We start from the raw sequence: 26,398 nt of genomic DNA on the forward strand, positions 1-26,398 counted from the left end.
AGTATGTTGCATTCCAATTGGTTGTGGACTTGAAAATGACTAAGAAAATTCAATTTGCCAGAGAGAGGGCGTTAATTGATGTCATTTTTTTAATGACGAAATTTGAAAGCGCCAGTTTGAGTAGTTTGCTGGTGCTTTAACCTATAGTTCTGTTGACTTACACTCACTCTGACTGCTCTTTTATTCTAAGGAACCTGTCACAGTGCTGGCAATGAATGCCGTTAAGGCGCCAGGGGATGCGCAACCTCCTGAATCATTCCTCAGTGAGCGGGATGATGGGGTCACCAGTTTGAAGATACAGGTGAAGCAGGAAAAGCTGAGGAGCTGTCAGTTGACAGAAGTCTAGACAAAAGAGTTTGGGGGTTTCTCTTCTTCTGTCAGCTGTTTAACATTAATTAAAAATAAACTCCATGAATAACAATAAGACTATGAAAGTGACAGATAATTTCAGTGTTCTGCTGTAAAATGTATAACTGTAAACTCCATAAGTAGTAGATGTATTATAGCCAATGCAAAAAAGCATATATTTATATTAAATAGCAAATATGCGTTATGTAAACGGCCTGTGCCGACACACAATCACACGCATGCATCCCATTTGTTTCAATGACGGGAGACTAAACATCAGAAACACCTCTCAGTATCAACACGATACGTTTCCACAGCAGCACACGCAACGGCCTCCAAAACGACCATAAAGTCGAATCAACATCTCTCTAAAACAGTTTAACACCGAACATGATAACCCTCATGACAGAAGGACTTAATGAAGTGGTGGCGTATTAGACTGTATTAGTTTCAGCTAGGTGTATCTAATTATCTGGCAGCCGAGTGTTTGCACATTAAAAGAGGCCGCTTGCACATATTCAAGGATTCACAATCCCTCTACAACGTCCCATCTTCCCACTAAAACATACAGCACACGCCCGCATACGCACACACACCCCAGCGCACAAGCACGCACCCCAGCGCACAAGCACGCACGCACGCACGCGCACACGCACACGCACACACGCTGCATAGTAGATCAGGCAGAGAATGATGGGTAAGTATTACAATGTTTCTGCTCCCTCAGCACAAATGTCTCTGGATAATTCAAGTGGCTGTTACATGTTGGGGTAGCTATGAAATCAAGATTACAAAATACAATTTGAATCCCCTCATACACAGCTCAAGTGTTTCCACTGTAAGTGCATAGCAAAATGCAGACTATAGTACATATAGGGAAATTTTCATGAAAAACACTGAAGCTGAAAGGGATTCCACCAAGATACGGGATTACATCATCATTTAGAAAAGCAGTTGGCAAAGCGACTGGGCTAAACAGCACGGCCTTGGTTTGGTGTTGGTCGACAGATCAGGTAGTGCAAACAGAATGACAGTAATCCCAGCCAACACCTCACTCTCAGAATGACTTGGGATGGCAGGTTGATTGAGTCTGAAGCTGCAATCTACCAGGAGGTCAAAGGTTATGCCAGGACTGATTGAAGGGGGAGAGCGGGTGTTGAGGGAAAAGAGAAAAAATGACATCGTCTGAGCACCCTGCAATGCAGATAAACAGTGACAAGATGCCAGAGGGGGAAGTGAAAGACAAAGACAGGGAGAGTGATACGAAGATATTGTGAGAGAGTGTGAGAAACAAGCACTCACGGATACAGCTAGGCTGGAAGCCGGTCCAGGTGAGATCTGGCAAGCAGAGGCGAGTGGTGGAGCCCTGCAGTAGGTGTCCCTGTTGGCACTGGAAGTCGACTCGACTGCCCACCTGGCCACAAACAGACAGCACACAAAGTGGAGAGAGTCAATATACTGATGCAAATGCCAATAGGCTCCAAGCACCAAATCTAAAGAGCTTGGAAAAATACTGCACACTAAAGTTTTTTTCCTGTTTTAATGATTATCTGTAGTGTGTGGAGGCAGATGGAGACTATTCCTAGAGGCGATGGCCCATGTTTGTGTTCACAACTGATGCACAGACATTAGAAAGTGATGGAAAATATATAGAGACTGTTTTCTGTCATCTTTTTTGTTTGTTTTTCTTGCATTCAAATAATGACAAAGGACACAACACTGACATACTTCATACGGCATATGTACTGTAAGACAATCTTAGGCAACACTGATCTTTGTTTTCTGCTATCTTAATAAATTACTTTTACGTTCGGCCATCAAAACCAGTCGACTGTTTAAAGACAGCATCTACACAGGACTTTCTCATTCGGGGGTGTCAAGATATTGGTAATGTTGTTCTGTAATGCAGAAAAATGCAAGAGTACATCCATTACAAGCAGCGATCCGAATAATAAGCTGCTTCTGCTTTCATTTGGGACAAATTTCATATCTGATTTTCTGGTGAAGGTTGATGAGAAATAGTTTGCACTTAACTTATAAGTGACACTCTAAGAGCAACAGGGAGGAAATACAATGAAATACACACATCTCAAGGGAGCTACTGTGCACACACCAATGGTCACGATGTTGTTGTTGTTTTTTTACTATGATGCATTTTAGCATTGCTCGTTCTACACAGAAGGTCAAACTGCATGAAGTGCACATTATTATAGATCCAGACCAAGCCTGTACACATTCACAGTGGTAGAGAAATCCAGTGTGGTTTCGTCAGTGCATCCCACCAGGGATGGAAACATGCATCACTGCTTCATCCTTGCACGCACATAACATCATCCAAAGGAATAAATGATTCGACATGGAACATCCATCGGAAACTGCCCATCTAAAAAGAGGACAGAGGACAGGTAACGCAGTCGAGCTGCAAGCTTTGGATGGCACGTTGCTTCTTGTTCATCTTGTTCAAGGCTGCTTCAAATCTGTTGTGTATAGTAGACTCTTGTTGTGCTAGTTGAATACTCAACATCAATTTTTATGTTACACGCCTGTTCTATAAACCTGCCTCCAGCTGGAAATGTAATTTTCTGGTCCTGTTTGAAATACATTTTCTGACAGAAAATCACCTCAGAGTTAAAGAGCATATATTTATAAAATGCATGCGTTGCAGGTTTATCTCATTTTACCTTAAAGCCTGTTGTGTAATTCATGAAGCCATGCTCAGGTGTCCCTGGATTTTCACAGGTGGTTCTCGTGGGCTCTGGAACAAGAAATCATTGTCATGATGAGCCAGGGAATTGCCGGAGAGAAAAAAATGAGAATATGACAGAGGAGCAATCACTGATAATGACGAAGCAATTTCTCTCTGGTGTACCATGTACCAGAGGACAATTACCGAAGTGGCATGGTAACATGAGCACAATTACCCTGCCATCTTTAGACTCTTAGACTATGAATTCTCTTTACAAGTCTCAGGAATATAGACTTCTGAGACTTTTAATCATTGGTGAGACGAGATTCAAATTAAGACACATTCCATTTGGGAAAGCGTTCCTTCAGCACTTAATATATCAAGCAACACCGGGGTGCAAAAAATAAAGCATCACCCCTGAGGTAACAATATATATATAATGCAATTCATTCTCGTGATTAAGTTTTACATGAATGCCAGATGGCAACGCACCGATTCTAATTCACCTTCCACTGTGTTTGATATTTATTGTTGGTCACTTCAAGAGGACCAACAGAGAACGATCATTTGGAATGGTGGAATGGTACTTCTTTAATATGTAGATTTGATTCACTACCTTTGTTATTTCACTGTACATATTAATATGCTCATATTTTGCTTGTAGTAAAAACTAATTCTGGCACAACATAATTTAGCGATCAACAATGTAATTGAATGGCAAATCAGAAAAACAATACGTTTTGAAACAAGCATTACACCCCCAGTCTGAAGCATAATCATTTTGTGGATTAGCTGAATCAAAATGCAGGCTAATAATTCAGTACCTATACATCGTGGCTGAGATACGCTCCAGGTGCCGTCCTCCTGGCACATGCGTGTTGTCGATCCCACCAGCAAATAGGGGGTGCTGCAGCTAAACATCACCTCAGACTTGAAGATGAAACTGCGCCCTTCTCTCCGTCCTCTGGCAGGCAGACCAGGGTCTCCACAGAACTTGGCTGCGGAAGCAGAAATGTGGAATATTGCTGATGTGATAACCTGAGGGCCAACAACTCCAACACAGATGTAGCACATTTCCCTGCAAGTAATTCATCCAACAGTGAACCACACTGCACTGTTGCACCTTCCCTCTGGTTCAAGTCAACGCTGATGCCCTATTCCTCTTTACCATTTTTACGATACAAACATTCCATCTCTTTCTAACTTGATTACACATAAGGAAAACTGCAGCAGCTAGTCAGTTGAATGAAGCATTGGGTCGACTATGCAGCACTTCATTCAGATACAATAAGCTGTGTGGGCTGCTGCTGCACCCACAAGATCAGACCATGATGAGGAGGGCCTTCAGTGTTTTCTACTGCTGCCGTGAGCTTTGCTGTTTTCAATGGTCTTTTTGTAAGAAACGATTTATTCGAGTAGCTGACTGTAAAAAAATACTGTCTTTCTATACGATTTGGAAAGTCTTCATGGACTGAATTATTCAAATGTCATTGACATGATTGTAAGAGAAATTCCTCTGGCCGTATTCTTATTGCATGTGGGCAGATGTATTGACATCTTTGTCTCGGGATGAATTGCTCCGTCTCAACATTTCGTTTTGTTTCAGACAATCGACCTTTCTGTCAAGTGGTTACAGTAGGTAGGCGAGTATTCATCTTGGCAGCAAAAGGGGAGCGAAGGGGGTCATGGCACTCAATTTCAGATCAAAATAATTAGCATGTGAAATATTAATTTCTCTGACAGGGCCCTGAGGTTAACACAACTAGAGCCATCTGCTGCCGCTGTTGCTCCCAAGCCTCTGGTATGATTTTGCCTTCATAATGGGACTCTCGCCACAGCCTCAGCAGATGAAGCTCGTTGGATAATCACTGCTGCTCCTTCAATTTATCGCTTATAGACATCTAATGAAATTGACTGGAATAATGTAGGCCTGGTGGCTTTGATGGGGATGCACGTCAGCCATTTTCATGTCTGCCAATGTATCTTTTCTATCCATATATACCTATATATAAACATCAATCAGCTACAACCACACTGATCATTAAAATTCACTTGTTAGCTGTAGGATGTTAAAGAAATGCTCAGTGTGTGAGAGAGCAGAGGCGAGGACGAGAGTCACAGCATTCAGTCACGCAGCCAGAGCGCTGTGGGATCAAGCCAATAATAAGGCAGCCTGCTTCTCCAGACCTGACATGTGCCGCTGCGTGGAGGTCTGGAGACAGAGATAAGTTCTCGTTTACTCTCTTTCTAGAAGTCAGTAACCAACAGGGGCTTCCCACAGCCAATCCCTGACATAATAGATATCTAGTAAAAAAAAAAAAAAAAAAAAAATAGAATCCAGCCCATGCAGGAATTGCTGAATAAAACCATTACTGCAAATATTGTTATCTCAGAAACAAATCCTTGCATTCAGAGACATATCTTCTCCTCAAGAAGATGTTTGCCTATACTGCAGGTCCCATCTGAAAACGATGTATTGCGAGTCCCACCCATTGCCCAATAGTTAGTTTGACCGTGTTTGATATGTCAACAAATAAAGATGCAGTTGTCTGCCTGGATCTGAAACGATAAATGTCACTATTCAAGCAACATTGTAAGATTGCAGGTTTTTTTTTTTGTAGTGTTGACAATACAGGCCAACCAGGTGACATGCACATCAGTCATAAGCTTCAAGCTGCAGGGAAATAATGTGCTGTTTTATGGATGTATAAGAGAAATGGCCGCGGGCCAAACCAAGCTCAGCATATTTAATGTGCCCGTGTGTGTGTGTGTGTGTGTGTGTGCTGGTGGAGGAGTGAGTCTCTCTCACTCTCTATCTCTCAGCTTCTCCAGTTCCTTGATGAATTATCAATGCTTTGAAGTAATCAGTATGCAGAGGCCAGATTCAAAGTTGGGATCACAGTCTCATCCCTGCAGACACATGAACTAGCATTCTCAGACTCTGAATTTCGCCGCTTGCTCTCCATTTCTCATGTGATGTAATAGGGAACATGAATGTGCATCTTAAACCTTGTTTGGCTGCAAGTGCCAACAGAAGTACCGGTTTTAAGAAACGCACAGATTTACTCTGCAGATGCATGGCATCTCCTGCAGTTCTGCTGAGCTGTATTTCAACTAAAAGTGCCGAGTATGAATTGCAATCATATTTCTAAAGCCTACAGCAGTGCAAGCCCCAATATACTACGTCTAATAATCAGCAAGACTGTGGCAGTAAAATGATTTTGCACCAAACTAAATTGGCTGCAGATGTGTATGATAGAGCCATAAGGAATCTGATTATTCCTCCTACTCGGCTCATGATTTTGTTGGTAAATATCCTCAGTGTACAGAACAATGTAATGCATTGACTAATGCTTGGGGTATAGCTATATAGTTGCATCTAATGCACACAGAGACAAAAACAATTACTAGCCTGTGGGCATACACAGACGCTCCATGACAAATGTTTGCGTTTATAAAGGAATGCAGAATATGTACAGTAATGGTCAGTCCTGTGACTACACTTTAAGCATCGACACTAATTAAGGATTTACTCCTTCAGGATTTATAGGGACCAGCACCTGAGAGCGCTGTAGATAGTGCTGTGCTGACATTTTATTACATAGATAATAGCCTTTTCTACACCAAATATGATCAGCACTTTCCTCCCATTTTGCAGACTCATTTATTTGCCTCAGTGATTTATCACAGACTTGCTTTCACTTCGACTACCTTAGCAGGAGGTTCTTTACAGTAGCTGGTTATTGATCACACTGAATGATATTTATAGTGTATGGCTCTCAATTTGGGTCAATTTTGCACGAGCATTGGAACCTGTGTTGTAGGTCGTAAATAATGGAGCTATTAAATGTAATTACGACATCAAAAACAATTCTCGACGGGGACACATTGAACAACAACATTGCATCATGGAATATAAAGGTTAGTCGCTCACATAGCTGCGAGAGGTTGTTTTTGGGGGTGCTGATGTGGAAAAACGATTGCAGCTTGCTGAGGGATGACACTGCTCATCATAATTGCGGTAGACAGTAAGTAGACGTGGTACATTTACCAAGTGGAACCTTGTCCAGTTGACTTTTTTTTTATCCATCATAACAACTCGGGACCAGAACACAGATACACCATTGCACTTCAATAAAATAGGCAATTGATCACTTAGTAGTGCTAAAGCACATATCTGCTGATGACAGACACAAATTATTTACAGATCCTTTACAGTTAAGCGGGATATAAATCAGACAGCAATGTGCACAATGACTTACAAGAGTTACAATAAACGACAGCAATGTGGCCATGTGGAAGAGCAAACGGCTGCACGAGGTAATGTGCTTTCTAGTTGCGTGGTCACAAACACTAGCAGTCTGTCAGCTGGATCTCAGATGCTAAATACTTAAATAGGACCATGTTCGCCTGACTGAAGACGGCCACAAGCACCGAAATTCTGTCATTAGCATCAATGACAAAAGAACACAGAATTGAAAGTAGTTCTTTTTCAATGTGTTACTAAAATACAAACCATTTAACTCCCCAATTCATGAACTCTTACCTAAACGTCTGCATAATTATAATATGCAGCAATGTGACAGCAGAGATTCCCTGCAATAGAAGGCTGCAATAATCAATCAATATGATGCAAAATGCAGTGCTTCAGAAAATGACTGCCTATAGTCACCAGTTAAAGTGGAGATGTTTTCAGTGCAGCACAGCTGTCAGGAAAAAAAAACAACGTCGCATCTTTCAGCACTTGGAGTGCTGTGCATGGATACTTTTTTGTGGCATTTGCTTCACCTAATCCAGCTACATTCAGAGAAAAACACATGCAAGTACTTTTCCCTTGTTGATATTTGATTTTTGTATGATTGATATGATGCAAGAATTATTGTGATGACAGAGTGATGCTCTTGATGCATTCCAGGGGTTATTATTACACTTGCAAAGATCCTTACAGTAGTACAGAGCGTCAGACACCCCCTGCGTGGTTCCACTCAGATCATCATCTTCATCATAAACATTATAGCTCGACTGTAGAGCTGGAGGTTAATCCACTTTTCATTTGATCAAAATGTAAATTGGAGTTTCCATTTTTATGTAAGAATGATGAAATATTAATGAACAGGTAGGATACAGTGTCCTTCTCATGCTTGGCACTTTTTAGTATTTCACTTTTGAAAAAGAAAAATCATTGTGTTGCCACTGAAGGTGTTTTTAGGATTAGGTACAACTCACTGTTTATGAAATAAAAAAAAAACATTGACGTTGCAAGACTAATAATCCCAGTTCTGCATCTCTGCACGGCTGTTTTATTATATTTCTATAGTAATTGAGTTTTTTCATCTAGGCCCTGATATTAATACTAATGTACTGAATGTATGATGAATAAAATACCAAGCAGGTATATATATATATATATATATATAAATATACTTACTACGAGATACATTTGAGAAATAAACTGTTGTTATTTGACTTCCCCAAATACATGCATTAAATGTTCGGACGTTCTTTCACTGGATTACTATACCTCTCAGTATTCCATGTTTTCCGTGTTTTCACATACATGAGGAAACTTCCTCTCGAGACCTCTAAAATGATCATAATCAAGAGAGTAGAAAACGGTGACTCACGCAAGCACTGAGGCAGGTCTCCGCTCCACGTACCATTCCCTGTGCAGGTGAGCACAGCAGGGAAGGACAGCTCGTAGCCAGGTAGACAGCTGTAGCTCACACTGGTACCCCATTCCAGGACCGAGCCCTCCAGGAGGCCGTTGGGTACGGGTCGGGGTGTAGGACACGTCACCACTGTGGGGATAGTGAGGATACGGTCACAGTCAAGATCAGCTTATTGGAGTGAAAAAAGTCCAAATTTTTAAAAAAACTTGAATTCATCAAAAATGGATGAGGGAGAAACCAGATCTAGCAAAAGTCATATGATAATTTTAAATATGTAATAAATATTGCAATCATTACAATAATACAAGGACATAGTAGACCGACAGCCCACAGACCTTTCTAATATTACATGTTAAAACATAATTGCTTCATGATGCAAACATAAAGGAGTTGGAGTGGAGGGTTCAAGTTAAACCCCGAGTAGTTTTGTGGTACTGTGCATAAACTGTACCGTGCAAGGCTCTCTTTAACAGTCACACCAAAAATATTTGCTGTGGTCACTTGACAATCAAGACAAATTCAAGCAAGAACACTGTTGTAAATATCTAGTTTCACAATCCTGGACACAAGAATGAAGGAGCAGAAATTATCCTGAAAACTAGAATTGAAAGCCTTGTGGTTCTATGCCTCCGCCAACCATTCATGTTTCAGTTTACATCCATTGCTGTCCAAAATTAACTTCATGATTTTATCTTAGACATTTTATGTGAAATTGACATAATTAGCCAATTAAGTCTTGAGTTTTGGCCAAAAACATGTTTTGTGAGGTCACAGTGACCATTGACCACCATAATCTAAATGTTAAATGGACTTACATTTATATAGTGCCTTAACAGTCTTTAAATCAGTCAAATCACTGTAAACTACATGTCAACATTCATCCATTCACTCACACACACACTCGCGCACACACGCGCGCACACACACGCGCACACACAGTTCGGGGTTAAGTATCTTGCCAAAGGAGCCAGGATCGAGCCACCAACCTGCCGACCCGCTCTACTTCTAAGCCACAGTCGCCCCAAAATCTAATTAGTTTATCCTTGAGTGCAAGGCTCAAGGCGTTCCTGAGGTATTGCGTTTGCCTGAATGGATCAGATGAGCTATGCAAGGACGGAAAACCCCAAAACATAATGCTTCAGGCCACGGCTGGTGCTTGGTACAATTGAAACAAAACTACAGCTATTTGGTGTAGCTCGAGGATAACAGACAATGTTAAAGCCTGGAGATAATTAAAGGATTTATGGGGATTTACAGGGATATGGCTATATCCTGTTTTTTTCCGTATCTAATCTAAATTTGAATAAATGGAGGTGGTGATTATCGTGAGAGGGTCAGTGGTGTTAAATATTGTAATGAACCCACTTTTTATCCAATAAATTGCCATTTTTACAGGTTTTATCTTCCCATTTAAATCCAGAATGATAAAATGCACAGAAGGCCTAACCACTGCTTCCTTTAAGACGCAGGATTGAAGTTAGCTTCTTCATGTAGGACAAAAATAAACATGTTTTGTCAAATTGTGTTATTGCACCACACGCTGTGTAAGCCATAAACTTTCTGTTCAACAAATGTAATAAATGAATGCATAATAAAGCTTGGAGTTTGTTCTGACACACTTGGAGATGAACCCGTGGGGATGCAGATGGGATATGGGTTTTAGGGATGTGAATAAATTATAGCAGTTGTTTTAAACCATTACTATCCTCCCTATACACCCATCATTTCCCCAATTCTCTCTTCTTTTTTTTTTTTAGACGCTCTCACGCATGCCGAAACACTTGAACAAAGATCTGCAATTTGGAGTCGGGCTATAGCCAAGTCTCGCAAGATTTAGTTTACAAATCCAGTTACTTAGACTCATGTTAACACCTTGGCTCTGAAGTTAAAGTTTAGCATTTTGGTAGAACAACAACATTTTCATTTAGCAAGTACATGACATAAAAATACTGATGCAGCAATGTGAAGGCAGAGTGATAGACATGGCTCTGGGTGAACCATGAAGACCGGACCTAGTGTCTCAATATTACATATAAAGTAGCTGGCACAATGAACACACTAGATTCCAGTTGAGGTTATTGTATTTACACACTTCAGAAAGCTTTAGTTCACCTGTTTAATGCAAGCTTAACATTTTAAAATGAATTGGTTTCTCATGATAGAATTAATATAGGTTAGCCACATGATGGACAACTTTCCTGCTCCGTAAACTTTTTCTACACAACAACTTACAGTAAATGTGGAGCAAGCCACTGCGGGATATTCACACACTCTCTCCAAGGTGGAAGCGCCTTTTGTTCTTGGTTGGCAGCGGATCCAAAAAGATTTCCATATGGACACGTTGCAGCAGAATACAGTATATATGCTTTAGATGTATGCTATATCTGGAAAGATATTTAGGCCATGATTATTCCTGAATAAAAGTAAAAGACTAAACCATACCGATGTTGCAATCTGTTTTTTAATGTTTTGTTTGGTAAAGTAATTTTCTTTTTCAAGTTCTCAAGAAGGAACACATTCACTTGAAATTGTTTCTCTTTGATGTTAATGAATTAGTAAAGTGAGTCTTCAATTTGGGATTTCCATGTTGTTGCTCTGGAGCCCTAGAATAAAAAGGCACTTCATTCTGAAATACCTCTCTAAAATGCCCAGCTGGATGTTGTAAAGTAGAAAGTTGGTTTGGGCGTGTATGTGCGTCTCCCCGCAGTGTGTGAAAGAAAAGGAGGGAGAGGAAAGACAGATGGAGGGAGAATGTGTGAACACACATGTGCAAGTAGGCAAATTACGCTGATTAGAGGGGTAGGCCCACTAATCCCATAAGCTCTGCATCAGAAATTACTTTAAATAAATGAAAAAATAAAGTATAAAAAAAGGCAAGGCATGGGTGGCAGGCAGAACTGAATGGGAAGTGGAGAGTGTCCCCATTTTCCTAAGTAGTTCTAAGCAGCATTAGTGCCTCTTAGCTGAACACGCCAAACCTGGGATTCAAACGGAATTCTTGGCGGGCGGCGAAGCTTAGGATGTGTCATCGGCAGTGTGTTTGTGCACACCACACACAAACGGCGTGGCCATCACTGACACATACTCATAATGTTTAAAATTATGCACAGACTCGGCACACGTAGAAACTCTTTGTCTCTTTCAGTAGCAAATCCCCCCCCCCCCCCCCCCCATCCCTGGAATATCGGCTCATATCCTTGCGGCACATCATTCAAATCTATGACAGGATGACAGATGCCCCGCAACATGACAATTTCAATCAGCTCACCCCGCCTGAACCGCTGCACCTTCAACTTGAACCCAATCATGCAAAAGAAAAAGGCAACCCATCTTATTGTTTTCAGTTGCAGATGCAAAAAGAGAAAATAGATATTTTCTCAGTCCTTTTCTAAGACCTCTTGCAGCGTAGGCTGTCAGCGAGAGATGATAAAAAAAGCCGCGATTACCAGCAAGCTGTTGTATTGCTTGTCCTAGATAGACTTAGAAAGAGACCAAAGGAGATGAAGTGAGCAACGGAAAGGAGAAAAAATAGAGCCCAACACATCTGAACTGCTTCTTAATACCCCATACACATAGACATTAATATCGCGCATAGACTTAGTTATCAAAATCCTTTCTCTTGCCTTTCTTTTATTCATTTACTCCATGGGAGAAATAAGTACTATTGGAGAAGCGAGAGCAGCGGCGAGGTTAGGAGGTGGAGGGAGGGACCCTCTGGCTCGCTGACTAATGCGCATACAGGTCAGTACGAACTGACAGCACTCGGGCAGCGGCCGGAGCAAACGTGAAGGTGTGTAAGCATCTGTGCCTTTGTATGCCTGAGAGACACACCAGCGTAATTGAATGCCGGCATGTGATTGTACGCATGCATGGTGCGAGTTTTGCGAGTGTGATGAGGATCACTAGGCTCTGGAGTGTCACTCCTCTCCACGCCACCCCCATCAAGCGTAGCAGTATCGGGGCTGAGTGCCTGAGCTGTTGCGGTAGCTGTCAAGGATTAGGTTAGTAGCTTCACACACTTTTTTACACGCATGCGTGCACATATACACCCATGCTTTGTCTCTCTCTCCCGCTGGTTAAAACCGCCTTGGGTAACACTGTGCGACTATGGATCAGCCTCAACATACCACAGAACAGGGAGCATTAATAATGTAACACACCCATGAAATATTAGAAATCAGTGTCAGTTTGGATGTTGTAAACATCTATGCAAGGTCCTACGGGGAGCCGGAGGAGGGCCAGACGTGTGCGGCTTAAAACCACAACTCCCTTTGAGTTGAGCTAAGGAAAGGTGAAGACACGGACTGCTACCGGACAACAACGACATTCTATACACTACATACGGGACCTATATACAGTATATCTAGAACCAAAAACAGCCTTTAGATATGAAGAAAAAGGAACGGGCGTCATGTTTTTACAATCCCTGATCTCTCATTCCCTCTCGCCTTCCTGTAACTTACCTGTGGATATTTCTCCCACCCGTTACGTTCGTTCGTGTGCATGTCCGTCTCACACTCTGCCTCTTAATTCTCTCGCAGTTCATTTGTCCTTTCCCATTTCTCAAGAGGCCGATTCCACAACCAGCTTCCTTCTCTGTAACCGATACATCAGCCTGGGAACAGTTCCTTAGCAACAGTAAGCCACCATTTGCCTGGTAGGCTCTTCCCTTTTTCCGGTGTACTTTTGAACCATTTGCTGCACAAGTTAATCCTCCCTGCAATACTTACTTTTGGCTGTCGATGGCAGACGTGCTAATCTATGCCTCCACTCGAGCGTCATAAATCATAGAGTGATGTAGTGCTGATGGGTGTACAACAACTAAGGCCTCTTAGTGGAGTTTTTTTACTTTGATGTTAATCAAGCCCAGAGAGTGCACACATACTTTTAGAGAGAGGAAGCCAGTGATGAACTGTTGGAGTGCAATTACAGGGATCCTTGTTGGGATAGAGAGGACTTGTTAGCCATCCATCATCAGGTGTGAGGGGAAGTTTTAGCCTTGGCTCTGTGCCATCACAGGTGCAACTCTACTGTAGATGATGTAAGTGTGTGTGAAATCACTGCGTCCTGGATCAAGTGCTCGAAAAATGTATTAAACATTTTATCTGTTTTTGCCTGAAAGCTAGCTGAGAGATGCAGTCTTTTATCTGGGGACTCGTCAAAATATAGTACTACTTTTGTACTGAACATAATAAAAAAAAAAAACGGATTCAAAATTGCCTGTAGTGTTTATGTGGATGTGTGCAATTTTATACTTCTGCAAATATATACACCTGCATATGCATTTGAGAGTGCGCGTCTGTCTGGAGTCATTCAACCGCATGTACTGTTGGTACCGCCGTTATCGGCACACTGAAGTGAACGATATGACACTATCTGACCACACAGGAAGTTCTGTGTCACCTTGCTTGCTAATCTCATTAGATCTCAGGGCGTAGGCATGTACTTCATATCGTACGTGACAGTGTGCTAGCGTGCCAAGGTTGTTACAAGCACGGTCTGATGGTTATCAAGGTTGACCGTCTGCTGTGTCACGAGTACAATGCCGTGCATGTTAGTGTGTGCATTTGTGGGTGGTGCTTACCTTGGCATACTGGCACGGTGCCACTCCAGGTGCCATTGTTGGTGCAGCTCCTTGTGACAGCGTTGTCCGCTCCCGTCATCACATAGCCCAGCTGACACATGAACGTCACATTCTGCCCCACCGTGATGTCCTCACCGAATCTAAGTCCATTCGCTGGAATGCCAGGGTCGCCACACGCGATCACTGCAATCGGTTGTCAAACATAAGGCGGTTGCATCAGAAATCATCCTAAATGGTGTCGTTGAATAACGATTAAAACATACTGAACTGCAATATGAAACGTATTGTAACTGACTGACCCATATCCCTATGCATTCTGAAGAAAGAGTAGTGAGGGGTTATTAAGTAAGCACGGGGGAGGAAATGCTCCCCCCCCCCTACATTTTCTATTTTTAGTCTTCTCTAGTTAAGTTGGTGCTTTCCTTACAATGCATTTGTTCATTTGTGCAATCAGGGCATAAACATGCACTTGTTTTTGTTCATATGCTATTGGCAAAAATTGTGGGTGGTGATTAACAATGATCCTCTCGGCCACATTCGTGGCTCGAAAGTGTTGAACAGCTGTGCCAAGTACAGTTACAAATGGTGCAACTCCCAATCTCTCACCAGCAGTCCTTACTTAATTGTGTGTTGCTCATCAGTAACTGAGTGTTAATTGTTTTTTTTATTACTTATATGGTTATAACTGTTCTAGATGGTTGCAAATAGTGTTAAATTGTTAATGCACAGTACGTTTTGTTTTTTCTAACCCTCATTCAAACAACTCTGAAATCAGACAACTGTCGTCTTGAGTTGTCCTGTGACGGGAACACTCAAAAGTTATAAACATGGGAATCTTTCCCATCTCTACAGTCCATCCCATATGACATGAACGTGGCAATGGTGCAGAGCACAGGGGCCCTATTATAATGACACGTGGTTACAGTGATTTACACAATAATGTTCCCATATGAAATACTGTTCACGGACTCAGATAATAGCCTCGCTTTAAGCTTTCTGACAATGCATTTGTTAGATGATGTAATGGGTTTTAGAAGGTCTTTGGAAAATTCCATTAACACATAAAGGAACATTTATTTAAACTTTAAAATCTCCAGATATGAGGAAATAATGGTTTTCAATGGACAACGATGTATCGACATGTACAAAAATCCACTCGCCACTAAAAATTGGATGGAGCACAACAGCACAAAACTTTTTGAGTAGTTACATTTTGTTCCTTGTGCATGATTTTATCGAGGTCATCACAATAAATCATTGTGCATAATGGCTCTATGCTTCCACTCAGCATTTTTTTCAAATTAGATGTCCAAGATAGTCTCTGCATATGCACATACTGGGCAATAAAAATAACTAAACAATGATTTTTCAAGACTTCTTATTATGATGTTCAGTTTTGTGAAGAAAAGAAATATTGACAGAAGTTGATGATACAGCTGCAGCCACATCAGTCTATGATCAAGCAGTGAAAGCATCATCACACAGAATTTGCTATTAGGATTGCTTTATCAAAATGATACACAACCCATGCTGTGTTTTATTTACATATTCCCTTTCTAAAAATGCACCTTTATGATTATATCATTGAGATTTAGATTTGTTTTTGTTTAATTCAAGTGGTGAGCCCAGTGAATGTAATGTCATTTCTGTTGAGTCTCTTTTCATACGTTTATTCTTGGCTTCTTCTTATGGCATGATTAGCGAAAGTAAGCAGATGGCAAAGTGTTGGCCCACTACATTGTCAGGTCTTAACCTCGTGCTTTCTCTGATGTAATTGTAAGTTGCCAGCCTCTATTTGATTGCTTTTTTCTAAGCCCTTGTTTAATCTTGCAGCCCTAATTTGTGCCTACTTATTACAAAATCATTCCTGACTTGCTCACCTTAGTGTAAGATGCCAGTTTGATGCATTTGGCTGTCCCTGCTAACACCCCCTCCCTCAAATTAATTCCCGTTTGATTATGTTCAGTTGCTGCCAACGACCTCAACACTTGGACATCTTTATCGTGCTGGGTGAGACCAACTTTGTATCTTGACACGAAACATCAGAGAGCTGCTAGTTGTGAGCACAGAGTGGGATCTTCACTTGGCCACCAACAGACGTCTGGAGTTGATGGCGGTACACTGTTTGCTCCAACAAATAATCTCATCCTATGTGTATCTACAACATTTTAGAAATTTGTTTACAGCTACAACACTGACCGGTAAAAATCTTGTGAAATGGATGGTTAACTGTATAGCCTAGATGTTTTTGATGGCTATTTGTGCCTATCTGTTTTGTCAAAATAGTTGCCAATTAATCGACTAATCGTTTCAGCTGCACTTATATATATTTGGTAGTTTCAGTCAAAGAACCATCATATTTTATAAGCCCTTTGTATGCTTTCTATGCAGAAATCTTAATATGTAAAGTAACAAGAGTAAAAAAAGAATGATTTTAATACAGTAAAATGTGTATGTAATACATGTGTACAATGTGGAAGTACTTAATAGAGTATATGTGTATGCATATTTTTGTGTAACATGAGTGCTGCCGAATAATAGTTCTTCAGTTCATTTAAACTCTGAGCCACAAAAAACAAACAAACATTGAAACACGTCATCTTGAAATAAGCATGATACGTCTCTCCAAACATAAGCCAGAAGCAGCTGGCATGAAGGAAAGACAGCTGATACAAATTTCGACTGCCATCAACTAGAAACACGTCATGTGGATGAAGAAAAGTGATCTGACAAAAGACAGACAGAAACAAAGTATGCGTATAAATGTTTATGTTTGCCTGTCTATCTGTAGGAGTGGAAAACCCAGTCAGTCAGCACAAAGCAGAGAAGCTGCAGGCTGTTGACTTCAACAACGCAACCGATTTTTCATTTAGTACATTTACTTGCTCCCAAGAAAACAAGTTAGTGGGAGGGATCATGTTACAGCAGGAAATCAGAGAAGTTTGCATGCAGCGCAAGAACCTGCTCCCAGTAAAACCTGCATTTAAAATCGGTCAGTGATCTCTGTTTATCCCCAACTGTATCATACTGATGAACCATGCTGACATATCTCAGGCGTGTTAGTGACCTGAAGCAGGTTTTTCCTTTTCTGTCACAACACTGGAGCACTTGCATCTCAAAAAAGGACAGGGTGCTCAGCGTGAAAACGGACTTGGACTTTGAATTTAGTCATTTTGGATGCAAAGACACCACGATGACTTCTGGTAGCGTTTTGCTCATTTAAATAAGAATCAGATGGTTTTGTTATCGTTATTGCTTGTATTTATATGCCCTGTGTTTTATGTCTGCTAAATGTATGCATCCCTCTGCTGCATAACCACCTGCCCCACTGGGCACAAATAAAATTATTGATTGATGCGGCAGAAATCTGACTGTTGACTGCTAATTGCACTAATGGATATTTTGTGATGTCTTCCTTCAATCCTATCCTCCCACCCCACACCCCCTTACACCCCCCCACAACGTCTGTGTCAGCGTTTAAAGTAGGGGAGAGACGAAAGGAATGGAGAAGAGAAGAATACTAAAATCTAAAAAAGTAGATATAAATCAACAGAATCACGGCATGTTACAAGGCAAATAGTCTGCCTGAATAACCAGCGTTTACTGTTTATTCTATTTAGTGCTCTCTGGCTTTACTTCATAGTTCACTGAGCCCGTCTCTTTTCTACTGCACTTCCACTAATTCGCTAATTCTTTAACATGCTCTATAAATTTCATTTATCAAACATCAAGAGTGTTAAGAAAAAAGTGTTTAAAGAAGAAGAACTTTTCTCTCTCTCTCTCCCCTTGAGAATGTTGTGTGACTTTGATCTGGTAACCTACATGATCGATTGCCCATGAACCGTGAAAATGATTGCCTCCTTAATGAAGACACACTGAGCCAATCTTGGCATCTTGTTGATGTTGATGGCGTGTTGATGTCCCTGAACTGACCACGAAAATCCAATGTGAAGTGACAGCATGCAGGAGGATAACAATAATAAGTTTGGTGATGAGCAGGCTTAAAAGTGGGCAAAAAGAGGCAGAAAAGCTATTTCCCCTTTCTGCATGTTTGATCATCATTATCCAATTTCCAATCTTTCTCTCCTTCTCCCTCCCTGTGTGTCTCTCTCTGGAGACTCATTTCATTCCAAAATTGAAAATTATGCCCATACCATTTATCTTTTCTTGTGATTCAATAACAGGCAAAAAGAATGAGGAAGGAGGAATATGGTGATTTTCAGAGAGAACAATGTGTAATTTTGTTTGATAGTCACCCTGGTGCAAATTGAATATAGATTGGCATACTTCTTAATTACTACGAGGCTCATTTGCTGAGTAATAGACAATAAAAAAAAAAACGGCCTGACAGTTCTGAGGCTTTGCAGGGAGAGAAGGCTCAGAGAGATTTATGCGCCATTTGAAATCTTATACTCTATTTTAGCACCGCCGTTGATCATTCAGAGCGCCTCCTTTTGGCAGACATAAGGAGCTAAATCATCTTCAGGCCTGTCTTTATTAATTTTTTATCTGCCTTACAGTATAAATGACATGCTTAACTTGTTCATAAAGCACTACTGTACTGTACTGACTAGGACATGTGTAACTGGTCAGCAATGTACTGCTATGCACCAACGGGACAATGAAGTGTGCTCTGTTGCGTTTTTTGGTGTTCTGTGTATATAAAACTCACTTGTGCAGTTGGGAGTCATACCAGACCACGTGCCATTTGCCAGACACTGGCGTGTGGGCGAGCCAGCAAGGAAATAGCCCTCCATACAAGAATACACGATGGAGTGGGAGACGGTTGTGCCATCCACGCGGGAAATACGACCATGAGCAGGTGTGGCTGGGTTCCCACACTGCACCGCTGCAACACAGGGGAGAAAAGAGAGGAGGTGAAGGTCACAAGTGTAAAAAAGTAATGCATTTTCTATTTTCCATATCGGTGATTCACAATCCGACAGCTGGGAGTCTCGAAGGTGGCTGAAAGATGACTTCTGAAGGTCTCAAGGTGATTAAAGGGCTGCGAAAAATATATTTCTTCCATATTGTGTCAATAGTCATATGTATTTATGAAATAATTGCAGTTTTGCTTTTGACCCGATATAATATTTGTAGTTTCTTGGCTCTGTCCGATAAGCACTCAGGGGGAACAATCAGAAATGGGCAGATAGAAATCACTGGCTTGTGTCAGAGTCCCCCCATTATGCGTTTGTGCCTCACATCTGCTTTATTATTTTAAAAGAAGAAGCTGTGAACCATACACGTAAAGAACCAGCATCACCGCTTTATTAAGAGAGGCTAGTGAGCAGAGCTGGTGCAGTAGATTAAGTGCAGTTTGTGTATTGTCAAGTCTCATAGTACATCCATGGTAATGACATTTAGTGCTGTATAAAAACACGAAGAGGATCGGAGGAGTAATGGGAAAATTGGCAGCTGTGGTGAAACAACAACAACACTTTTAGTTTGATCAAATTTGACGAAATAATGAAAAATATTAGATTCATTTTGGAAAATGTAACACAAAATAAAAAAAAAGAGAAAAGAATAACCAATAAAATGAACAGTAAACATATACAGCAAATTCTAAATAAACAAATATATGTTCGGTAGGAGTAAGCAGAAGTTAACACTTAAGAATAATGCATGCAGAATTATTTATAATATATGAAATATCACTCCTGGCAATAAGCACATATTGAACTCAGACAAGAGGCTGAATTCCATGGAAAGTGTTGCTTTAAACGCACAATAGACTTTCTACAGTGAACTCAACTAAGGTGTCCTTTACGTCAGTCCCAGAATACACCAACTAAATGTATCCCTGAAGAGGGGAAGCGACAGAGTTTGTTTCATGTGTTTTTCTTCTGCTCCAAATCATGTCTGATTATGAGCTGATTTGCTCTCTCAATCACCTAATTGCCTGGAAAATCTGAAATAGTGATTTTTGTAGGAGGCAGACGTGTTGTAGGTGCGATGGTGATTTCTCAATTACCACATGTGCGCGCACACGCACACACACCCCCCAAGGTGCAAATGCATCACTCAGGCACATACCCAAATAACAGCAGGTGCCATCATGCTCACATTACTGTAAATGCCCACACAAGCTTATGCACACACACAGCCTCTTTGGCTCCTCTTTTTATAATTCAAGACAGACATGATGACAAACAAACAAAACAGGCCCTGATGGTATTGTGAAAATATTAAGCTGAATATCCACAGTGACCGTTTCCCAGAGACTGTGAAAGGTTGCGGATAATGGATGGATGGGTTTTAACACTAGACAGGGCTTTAGATCACAGACAGACAGCACTGAAACTCATTCAGGCTCCAGTGAATCTCTGGCCCCTCCCTCCTGAGGTGGAGGGACAGCTAAAACTATCTTTAAATCAGGAGTTCAGCCGGGGGATAGAGAGATAAAAAGGTAGCGGAAGAGAGATGTGGAGTAAAAGGAGGGTAAGGTTGACCGAGAGAGAGAGAGAGAGAGAGAGAGAGAGAGAGAGAGAGAGAAGGGACAGATGGAGTAGTGGACGGGGAGACAGCCAGGCAATGAGATGAAGACAGAGAGAAATCAGGGGAGAAGCAAGAGAAAAAAGGCTGAGAGCAGGGGAAACAAAGGATAAAGATAGAGACGGACAGTAAAAGAGGGAGAAACAAGAGAGTTGGAATAAAACAAAGATATACAGAGAGTAATTCAGAGAGCCTATCATATTAAAAATGACACTAGCACCGTGCCAACCTGAAGGACAGTAAGTAGAAGAGAGCAGAAGCAGTCAAACATTTGCTTCCATATCCAGTTGACCCCTGGGGGTAATTTATGCAAGATGTAGAGCTGCCGTTCAGTGAACTAATATCTTCAAAATCCACAATGATTCATTCATCACAATCCAAAAAGAACTTGGCTTTAGGTGTCTGGAATTAATGAATTTTTTGGTTGCAATCTGGGAGCTAGTCACAGTCACCATGTGCTGGCAGGAAACACCAGAATGCAGCAGAGAGATACTTATCCATCTGGTGCAGTAGCGTTTGTGAGCTTTTGCAATCATTTGTGTGCATAGGTGTGGATGCACATGAGCATCTATCTGTACACTCGCGCTTGCATGCTGCCCATGTGTTGCAAACGGTGTCTTTGTGTGTAAGACACCGCTGGTTACAGTTTGAAAATGTTCAATACTACAGCTGATGAGACGTTCAGTTCCATAACAAAACTAATTTAACAAAGCGAACATATCAAATTCATCAGTGGGTCATTTTAAAATTAAAATTTAAATATCAGTTCAAAGAATAATAAAGACTAGGAATCTCCCCAAGCCTTCAATGGCAGCTTTTGGTATTGGACAATATTTGGTGTTACGAGTGCTTCGATGCCTTATCCTAGTGCATCTCTCCGTGTAACTGGATATGTTTTATGGCGTCTGTGGGCCTGTGTGTGAATACGTGTGCATGAGTAAGTATGTGTGTATGACCCCTATGCACTCCCCTCCTACCGTTTCATAAGTAACATCACAGAAATATTTGACAGCTTTCCCTTACGTTTGCAGAATGGCTGTCTGCCCGACCAGGTCCCGTTGGGGAAGCAGATCCTCTCTGCCGACCCGTACAGTGTATGTCCCACTGCACAGGTGAAGCGCACCTTGCTGCGCACTTTGAAGTTCCCTGCCTCCCTGGTGGCATGGCCAGGTGTGCCAGGATCCCCACAGGTGTCTGCCGAGTCGCCTGCAATGGGAGATAACCAGACAGGGGGCAATGTAAACAAGACTCCGAGGATGCCATCCACTTCGACTGTCTATGTTTGTGTTTACAGATGGGCCCTTTTAAGTTGGTACGGCAGTGAATTACAACACAATGTTCCTGTCAAGCAGAGGGACAATACAGAGAGGGCTTAGACTCAAACTGTACATCTTTTCAGTCCTCCGTGAGGCAGCTATAAAACACACAATGCACCAATGAGCAGTTGTCACCGCGCCAACAACCTGGAGGACCAATACCTTTCACTGCTCTGACACCAGGAGCTTTCTGTCCATAAAAACAGCAGGGCCAGCATTAAAAGGCAACCAGCTGTGGTTATGAGAAATGATGAATGCAGTTTGACCTCTGATGCCAAATGCGCTTTCACTGTCCTGAATCATCTCTCCTGTCTTTCGTTCCGTGGAGTACCCATCTTGCACATCTATAAATTAACTAAAAAAAAGATGCTGTGGCTCTTGTATAGTCTCTTCTCGTGTTCTCATTAGGTTCATCGCCAATGGGTGAAAAAAGAAAAGTTCTCTATCTGAGCCATAGAAAATGAGAGAAAGATGATGGGTATGAAGTCAGGGTGGTGCCATAACTACGGAACATTTTATGTTGTGATTAACAGCAAGCAGAGCGGAGTGTTGTGCGGAGGTAATAAAAGAGAAAAATGTTTGGCATCAGAAGACAGGGTATCACAGAAAGAGAGATATAAAAAGGAACAGACAAAGCCGAAGTGCAGATAGGCAGACATTCAGACAGACAAGAGAGAAAGACAGACAGGTAGATCACTATGGTTGTCTGTACAGTTCAGTATGTGTTGTCTCTTTGTGAAGGATCCGTGCTTTATAAGGCTGCGAGATCATGTTCCTTGAGCTTTGCACACACCCTGTGCATCATTCCCTGTGCATCAGCTGCGGTAATACTGGACTTGTTGACAAAGCCTTACTGGACAAACAACAAGCTCATATCTTCTACACGCATCCCACTGCTCACAAACTGGATTTGTCAGGTCAGGGGCTTAGCGACGGAGATAATTAGTGTGTGTGTGCGTGGCTGTGGTAAGCAATGAGTGTGTGTGAAAATAAGTGTACCGTTGCCTACCTTTGTTCTGCATATGTCTGTCAGAGTGTACTTGTTGAATGTGTGTTTGAGTCTTCCTCTCCGTCTGTGCCTGTACTTGCATACACTTGTCTTTGCAAGTGCATGTTAAATATGCATACTTATTTGTTTTCTCTGCGTTTGTGTGCATGTCCACTTGTGTGTGTGCACATATGCGTGTGTGTCTCACAGCAGCTGACGGTGCTTCATTAGACTCCTTCGGTTAGGTGAGGCAGCCCGGCTCGGCATGTACTGTGACAGCTATAATCTCTCTAATTGGGATGTTGGTGGATTTGGTTTGAATCCGAGTTAATGTCTGTTCACCAGGCTTCCTTTGTGAGGAAATAATAAGGCCTTCAACTCAGCCATGCAGCGCACAAAATGGGAATGGCTTCGCAAGCAGTTTTAAGGCTCCTCTTACTAATTAACAAAGGAGGACAGATGAGAGGAAGGATGCATGGATGATACATAGATGAGGACTGTTGCTGAGGCTGGGCTGGACTTCTGAGGAATTCATAACCCAAATTATTGTGTTGCTATCGGTGATGAACACACTCCGAGAATACAAATGTGCCATTTAAATAATTTCTAGTGCTACAGATAAAGCCGTCTATAGACTCCGCAGCAACCTTTCTGCAAATAAACTTTAAAATCCTTACAGAGGCATCAACGGACAGAGGCTTTAAACATACACTAACCCTTTTCCAGATCGGTCATATATTTAGCTAACACTGCAGTACTAAATGCACCACCTCAGAAGGTTTTTGCTAATGTGCCTGTGAATTTGCTGCATCACAGCTTCACATCCTGTAAGCAACAACTCGGTTAAAGCTGTGTTGTGGTTCCGAGTTCTTCAGCAGCTGAAACAGATGTTCACTTTCATGGATACGAATTCATCAAGCCTCTGTGCAGCAGTACAGAAAATTGAGTATGCCATACATTGAGATGCATCGAGATTAATTGTGAGATGTTTACACAAAAGGTCTCTTTTTTTCCCCCATTGTAAGTTGTCGATTTCATAGTTAATTAGAAGCACTGATGCAGTACAATGTGACGATGTGAGGACAATGCGACAAACACTCTAACTACCACCTACAACCAACATCAATATTAAAGATGCATCCGTGTCCTACAGGTCACAAAAAATCGAAGTACATCATTTCTGTACTTTCTTCTTCTTCTTGTTATTATTGTTATTATTATTATTATTGTTATTATATATGCACATGTACCACATCTCCAATTTATATGATCATGATTGGGTCTTGCTTCCAATTCCATTTTCAATCCAATGCCATTCATTTTCCTATCAGCATCTGTTAAAAAAATGTGCTGTTGTATTGTGGCTCACCTCAGCACATCCTTTTTGTTTAGCTCGGTAAGTCACAGCGTCATCTATTATGACTGAAATCCTCTGGTCACTGACCCAGGACTCTTATTCTGCAGCACAAATTCCTCCACAGGGGTTTACTCTCTAAACACCGATTGCTCTTTGACAATTTAAATACTTGGGAACAGATTCATATTGGCTTTACTTATCTCACTTTTCAAGTGATGAATTGATGCTGATTAGGTTGTGGACAAGTTAAATGAAATGCACTGAATCTAGTTTGGTATTAAATGTGTTTTGCCCAGATTAAAGCAGAGTGTATTGACCGGGTTTCTTCGAAACAAACATAGGCAGAGGGAGTGATAAAATGAAATACAAAGCAATGAAATACAATGACAATCCTCACTTTCCATGTTTGTCGTAACAGTAGGATGTTGATCTACATGTAAGCATCTCGACAATATATGCCACATTGCTTTTAAATACTAGGCTGAAGAAGAAAAACATTTGTCTACCTTGCAACACTACTTTTGACCATGAGCATTACAATTACATGCTATTTTAGATTTGAAGGCTATCATTTCAGGCCTACAAACAGCTATTTGGCTGTACACAGCAGATAATTATGCAGGTGCAAACAAAGAAATACTGCACAACACCTCCGTGTCACTCCTTCCATTCTGCAAAACTAAGAAAAAAAATATCATGAAAACTCTGACAATGAGATAGGTTTGAGTCCCTGCAATCACGGGCATCATCGGAGTTTAACTTCTCGACTGCCTCGCTATTTTCCAACTGTCTTAGTAAATACAAAATATTGAAGGTGAGTGGAGAGTTTGCACTTCCATTTAAAGAAGAAGAAGAAAACCACCGTCATATGAGTCTGCTTACAAACATTACTTCTGGGTCAGTGAGTTGAACAAACCAAGTGAACATTCAGTAAAGAGAATCCACTTAAATAGTCAGGAATGCTTAAGTGAGATGGGAGGGGAGAACACACAGGACTGAGGGGGGGGGGAATTTGTAGTTCTGCAGACATAGAGTACACTTTCTTTCAGAGAAGAGCCTGCAACTAAATGTGCTGAACACTGGACACAGAAAACTCAGTTAAAACTTTTGGTTGCCAGAGTCTGCATTCAGGTTATGTCAGGGGTGATCTCTCTCTCTCTCCCGATTGATTGTTCTATGTAGGAAGCAACATTTGCTCCGACACTTTCTTTGGCTGAGGAGTGAAGTCCTAACTCCCCATCACTGAATCGAAGAGGAATGATGGGCAAGGGTTATTGTTTGGGTTATTTCGTACTGATCCACCATCAGTGTACTTTGGTCAGATATTTTATTATGCAGGTGCACTTTAAAAAAAAAAAAATCCTGTAAGAGCCACAGTGGCTGATAAATATCCTGTGCTTGTTTTCTCTTTACACAGGCTCTAGCCAAATATCCAATCAATGCCGGGGCTCCCAGGTACTAGATGTTCGGTTTTGTTGAAAAGAAATTCCGGCACCAATACAATGGAGTTTATTTGAATTTTGTTTGAGAAATTGCATTTAAATAATTCAAATGCAACTTATCTTTCTGGAGTGTGTGTCCTGATTAGTCTGTACAATCCACAGAGATTGCTGTGAAAAGCTTTCATTTGAACGACTTACTACCAAAGAAATAGTCCTTATGAGAACTGTTGACAGTGGGCTCTGTGGAGTATTAGGGCCATTGTTTCTCTAAACAAAAAAAATGTAGCTGCTGAATTTTTTAAGAGTCATCTTTTATTGCTATGAACTACACAAACAGAATTCCATTAAACTCCATTATATTGGGGTGATAGCATTAATCTCAGACAAAGATATCTCAAAGCCTGGACAAACAGAACTAACATCTGTGTGGCTTGATATCACTAGAGGTAAGTGAGAAAATATGTTTTAATACATTCGGGTAAACAGAGAACCTCTGCGTAGGAAGCACAG

General features: G+C 41.3%; 1 protein-coding gene across 5 annotated transcripts in view; it reads right to left on the minus strand.

Annotated features, from left to right (window-relative positions):
* LOC116397856 (CUB and sushi domain-containing protein 3-like) overlaps positions 1-26,398 on the minus strand; it is a 214,581-nt gene that overhangs the window by 13,363 nt on the left and 174,820 nt on the right. For all 5 annotated transcript variants that reach the window (XM_031873726.1, XM_031873725.1, XM_031873723.1 and 2 more), the window contains 7 exons: positions 21,809-21,991; positions 18,960-19,136; positions 14,288-14,470; positions 8,659-8,832; positions 3,859-4,032; positions 3,030-3,103; positions 1,651-1,762 (listed from right to left, as the gene is read on the minus strand). In XM_031873726.1, coding sequence (XP_031729586.1) covers positions 1,651-1,762; positions 3,030-3,103; positions 3,859-4,032; positions 8,659-8,832; positions 14,288-14,470; positions 18,960-19,136; positions 21,809-21,991 — 1,077 coding nt within the window. The remainder of the gene's footprint in view (positions 1-1,650; positions 1,763-3,029; positions 3,104-3,858; positions 4,033-8,658; positions 8,833-14,287; positions 14,471-18,959; positions 19,137-21,808; positions 21,992-26,398) is intronic.

The sequence above is a fragment of the Anarrhichthys ocellatus genome, unplaced genomic scaffold (genome assembly GCF_004355925.1).
Source record: "Anarrhichthys ocellatus isolate YVR2014 unplaced genomic scaffold, GSC_Weel_1.0 scaffold74, whole genome shotgun sequence".
Taxonomy (NCBI): Eukaryota; Metazoa; Chordata; class Actinopteri; order Perciformes; family Anarhichadidae; genus Anarrhichthys; species Anarrhichthys ocellatus.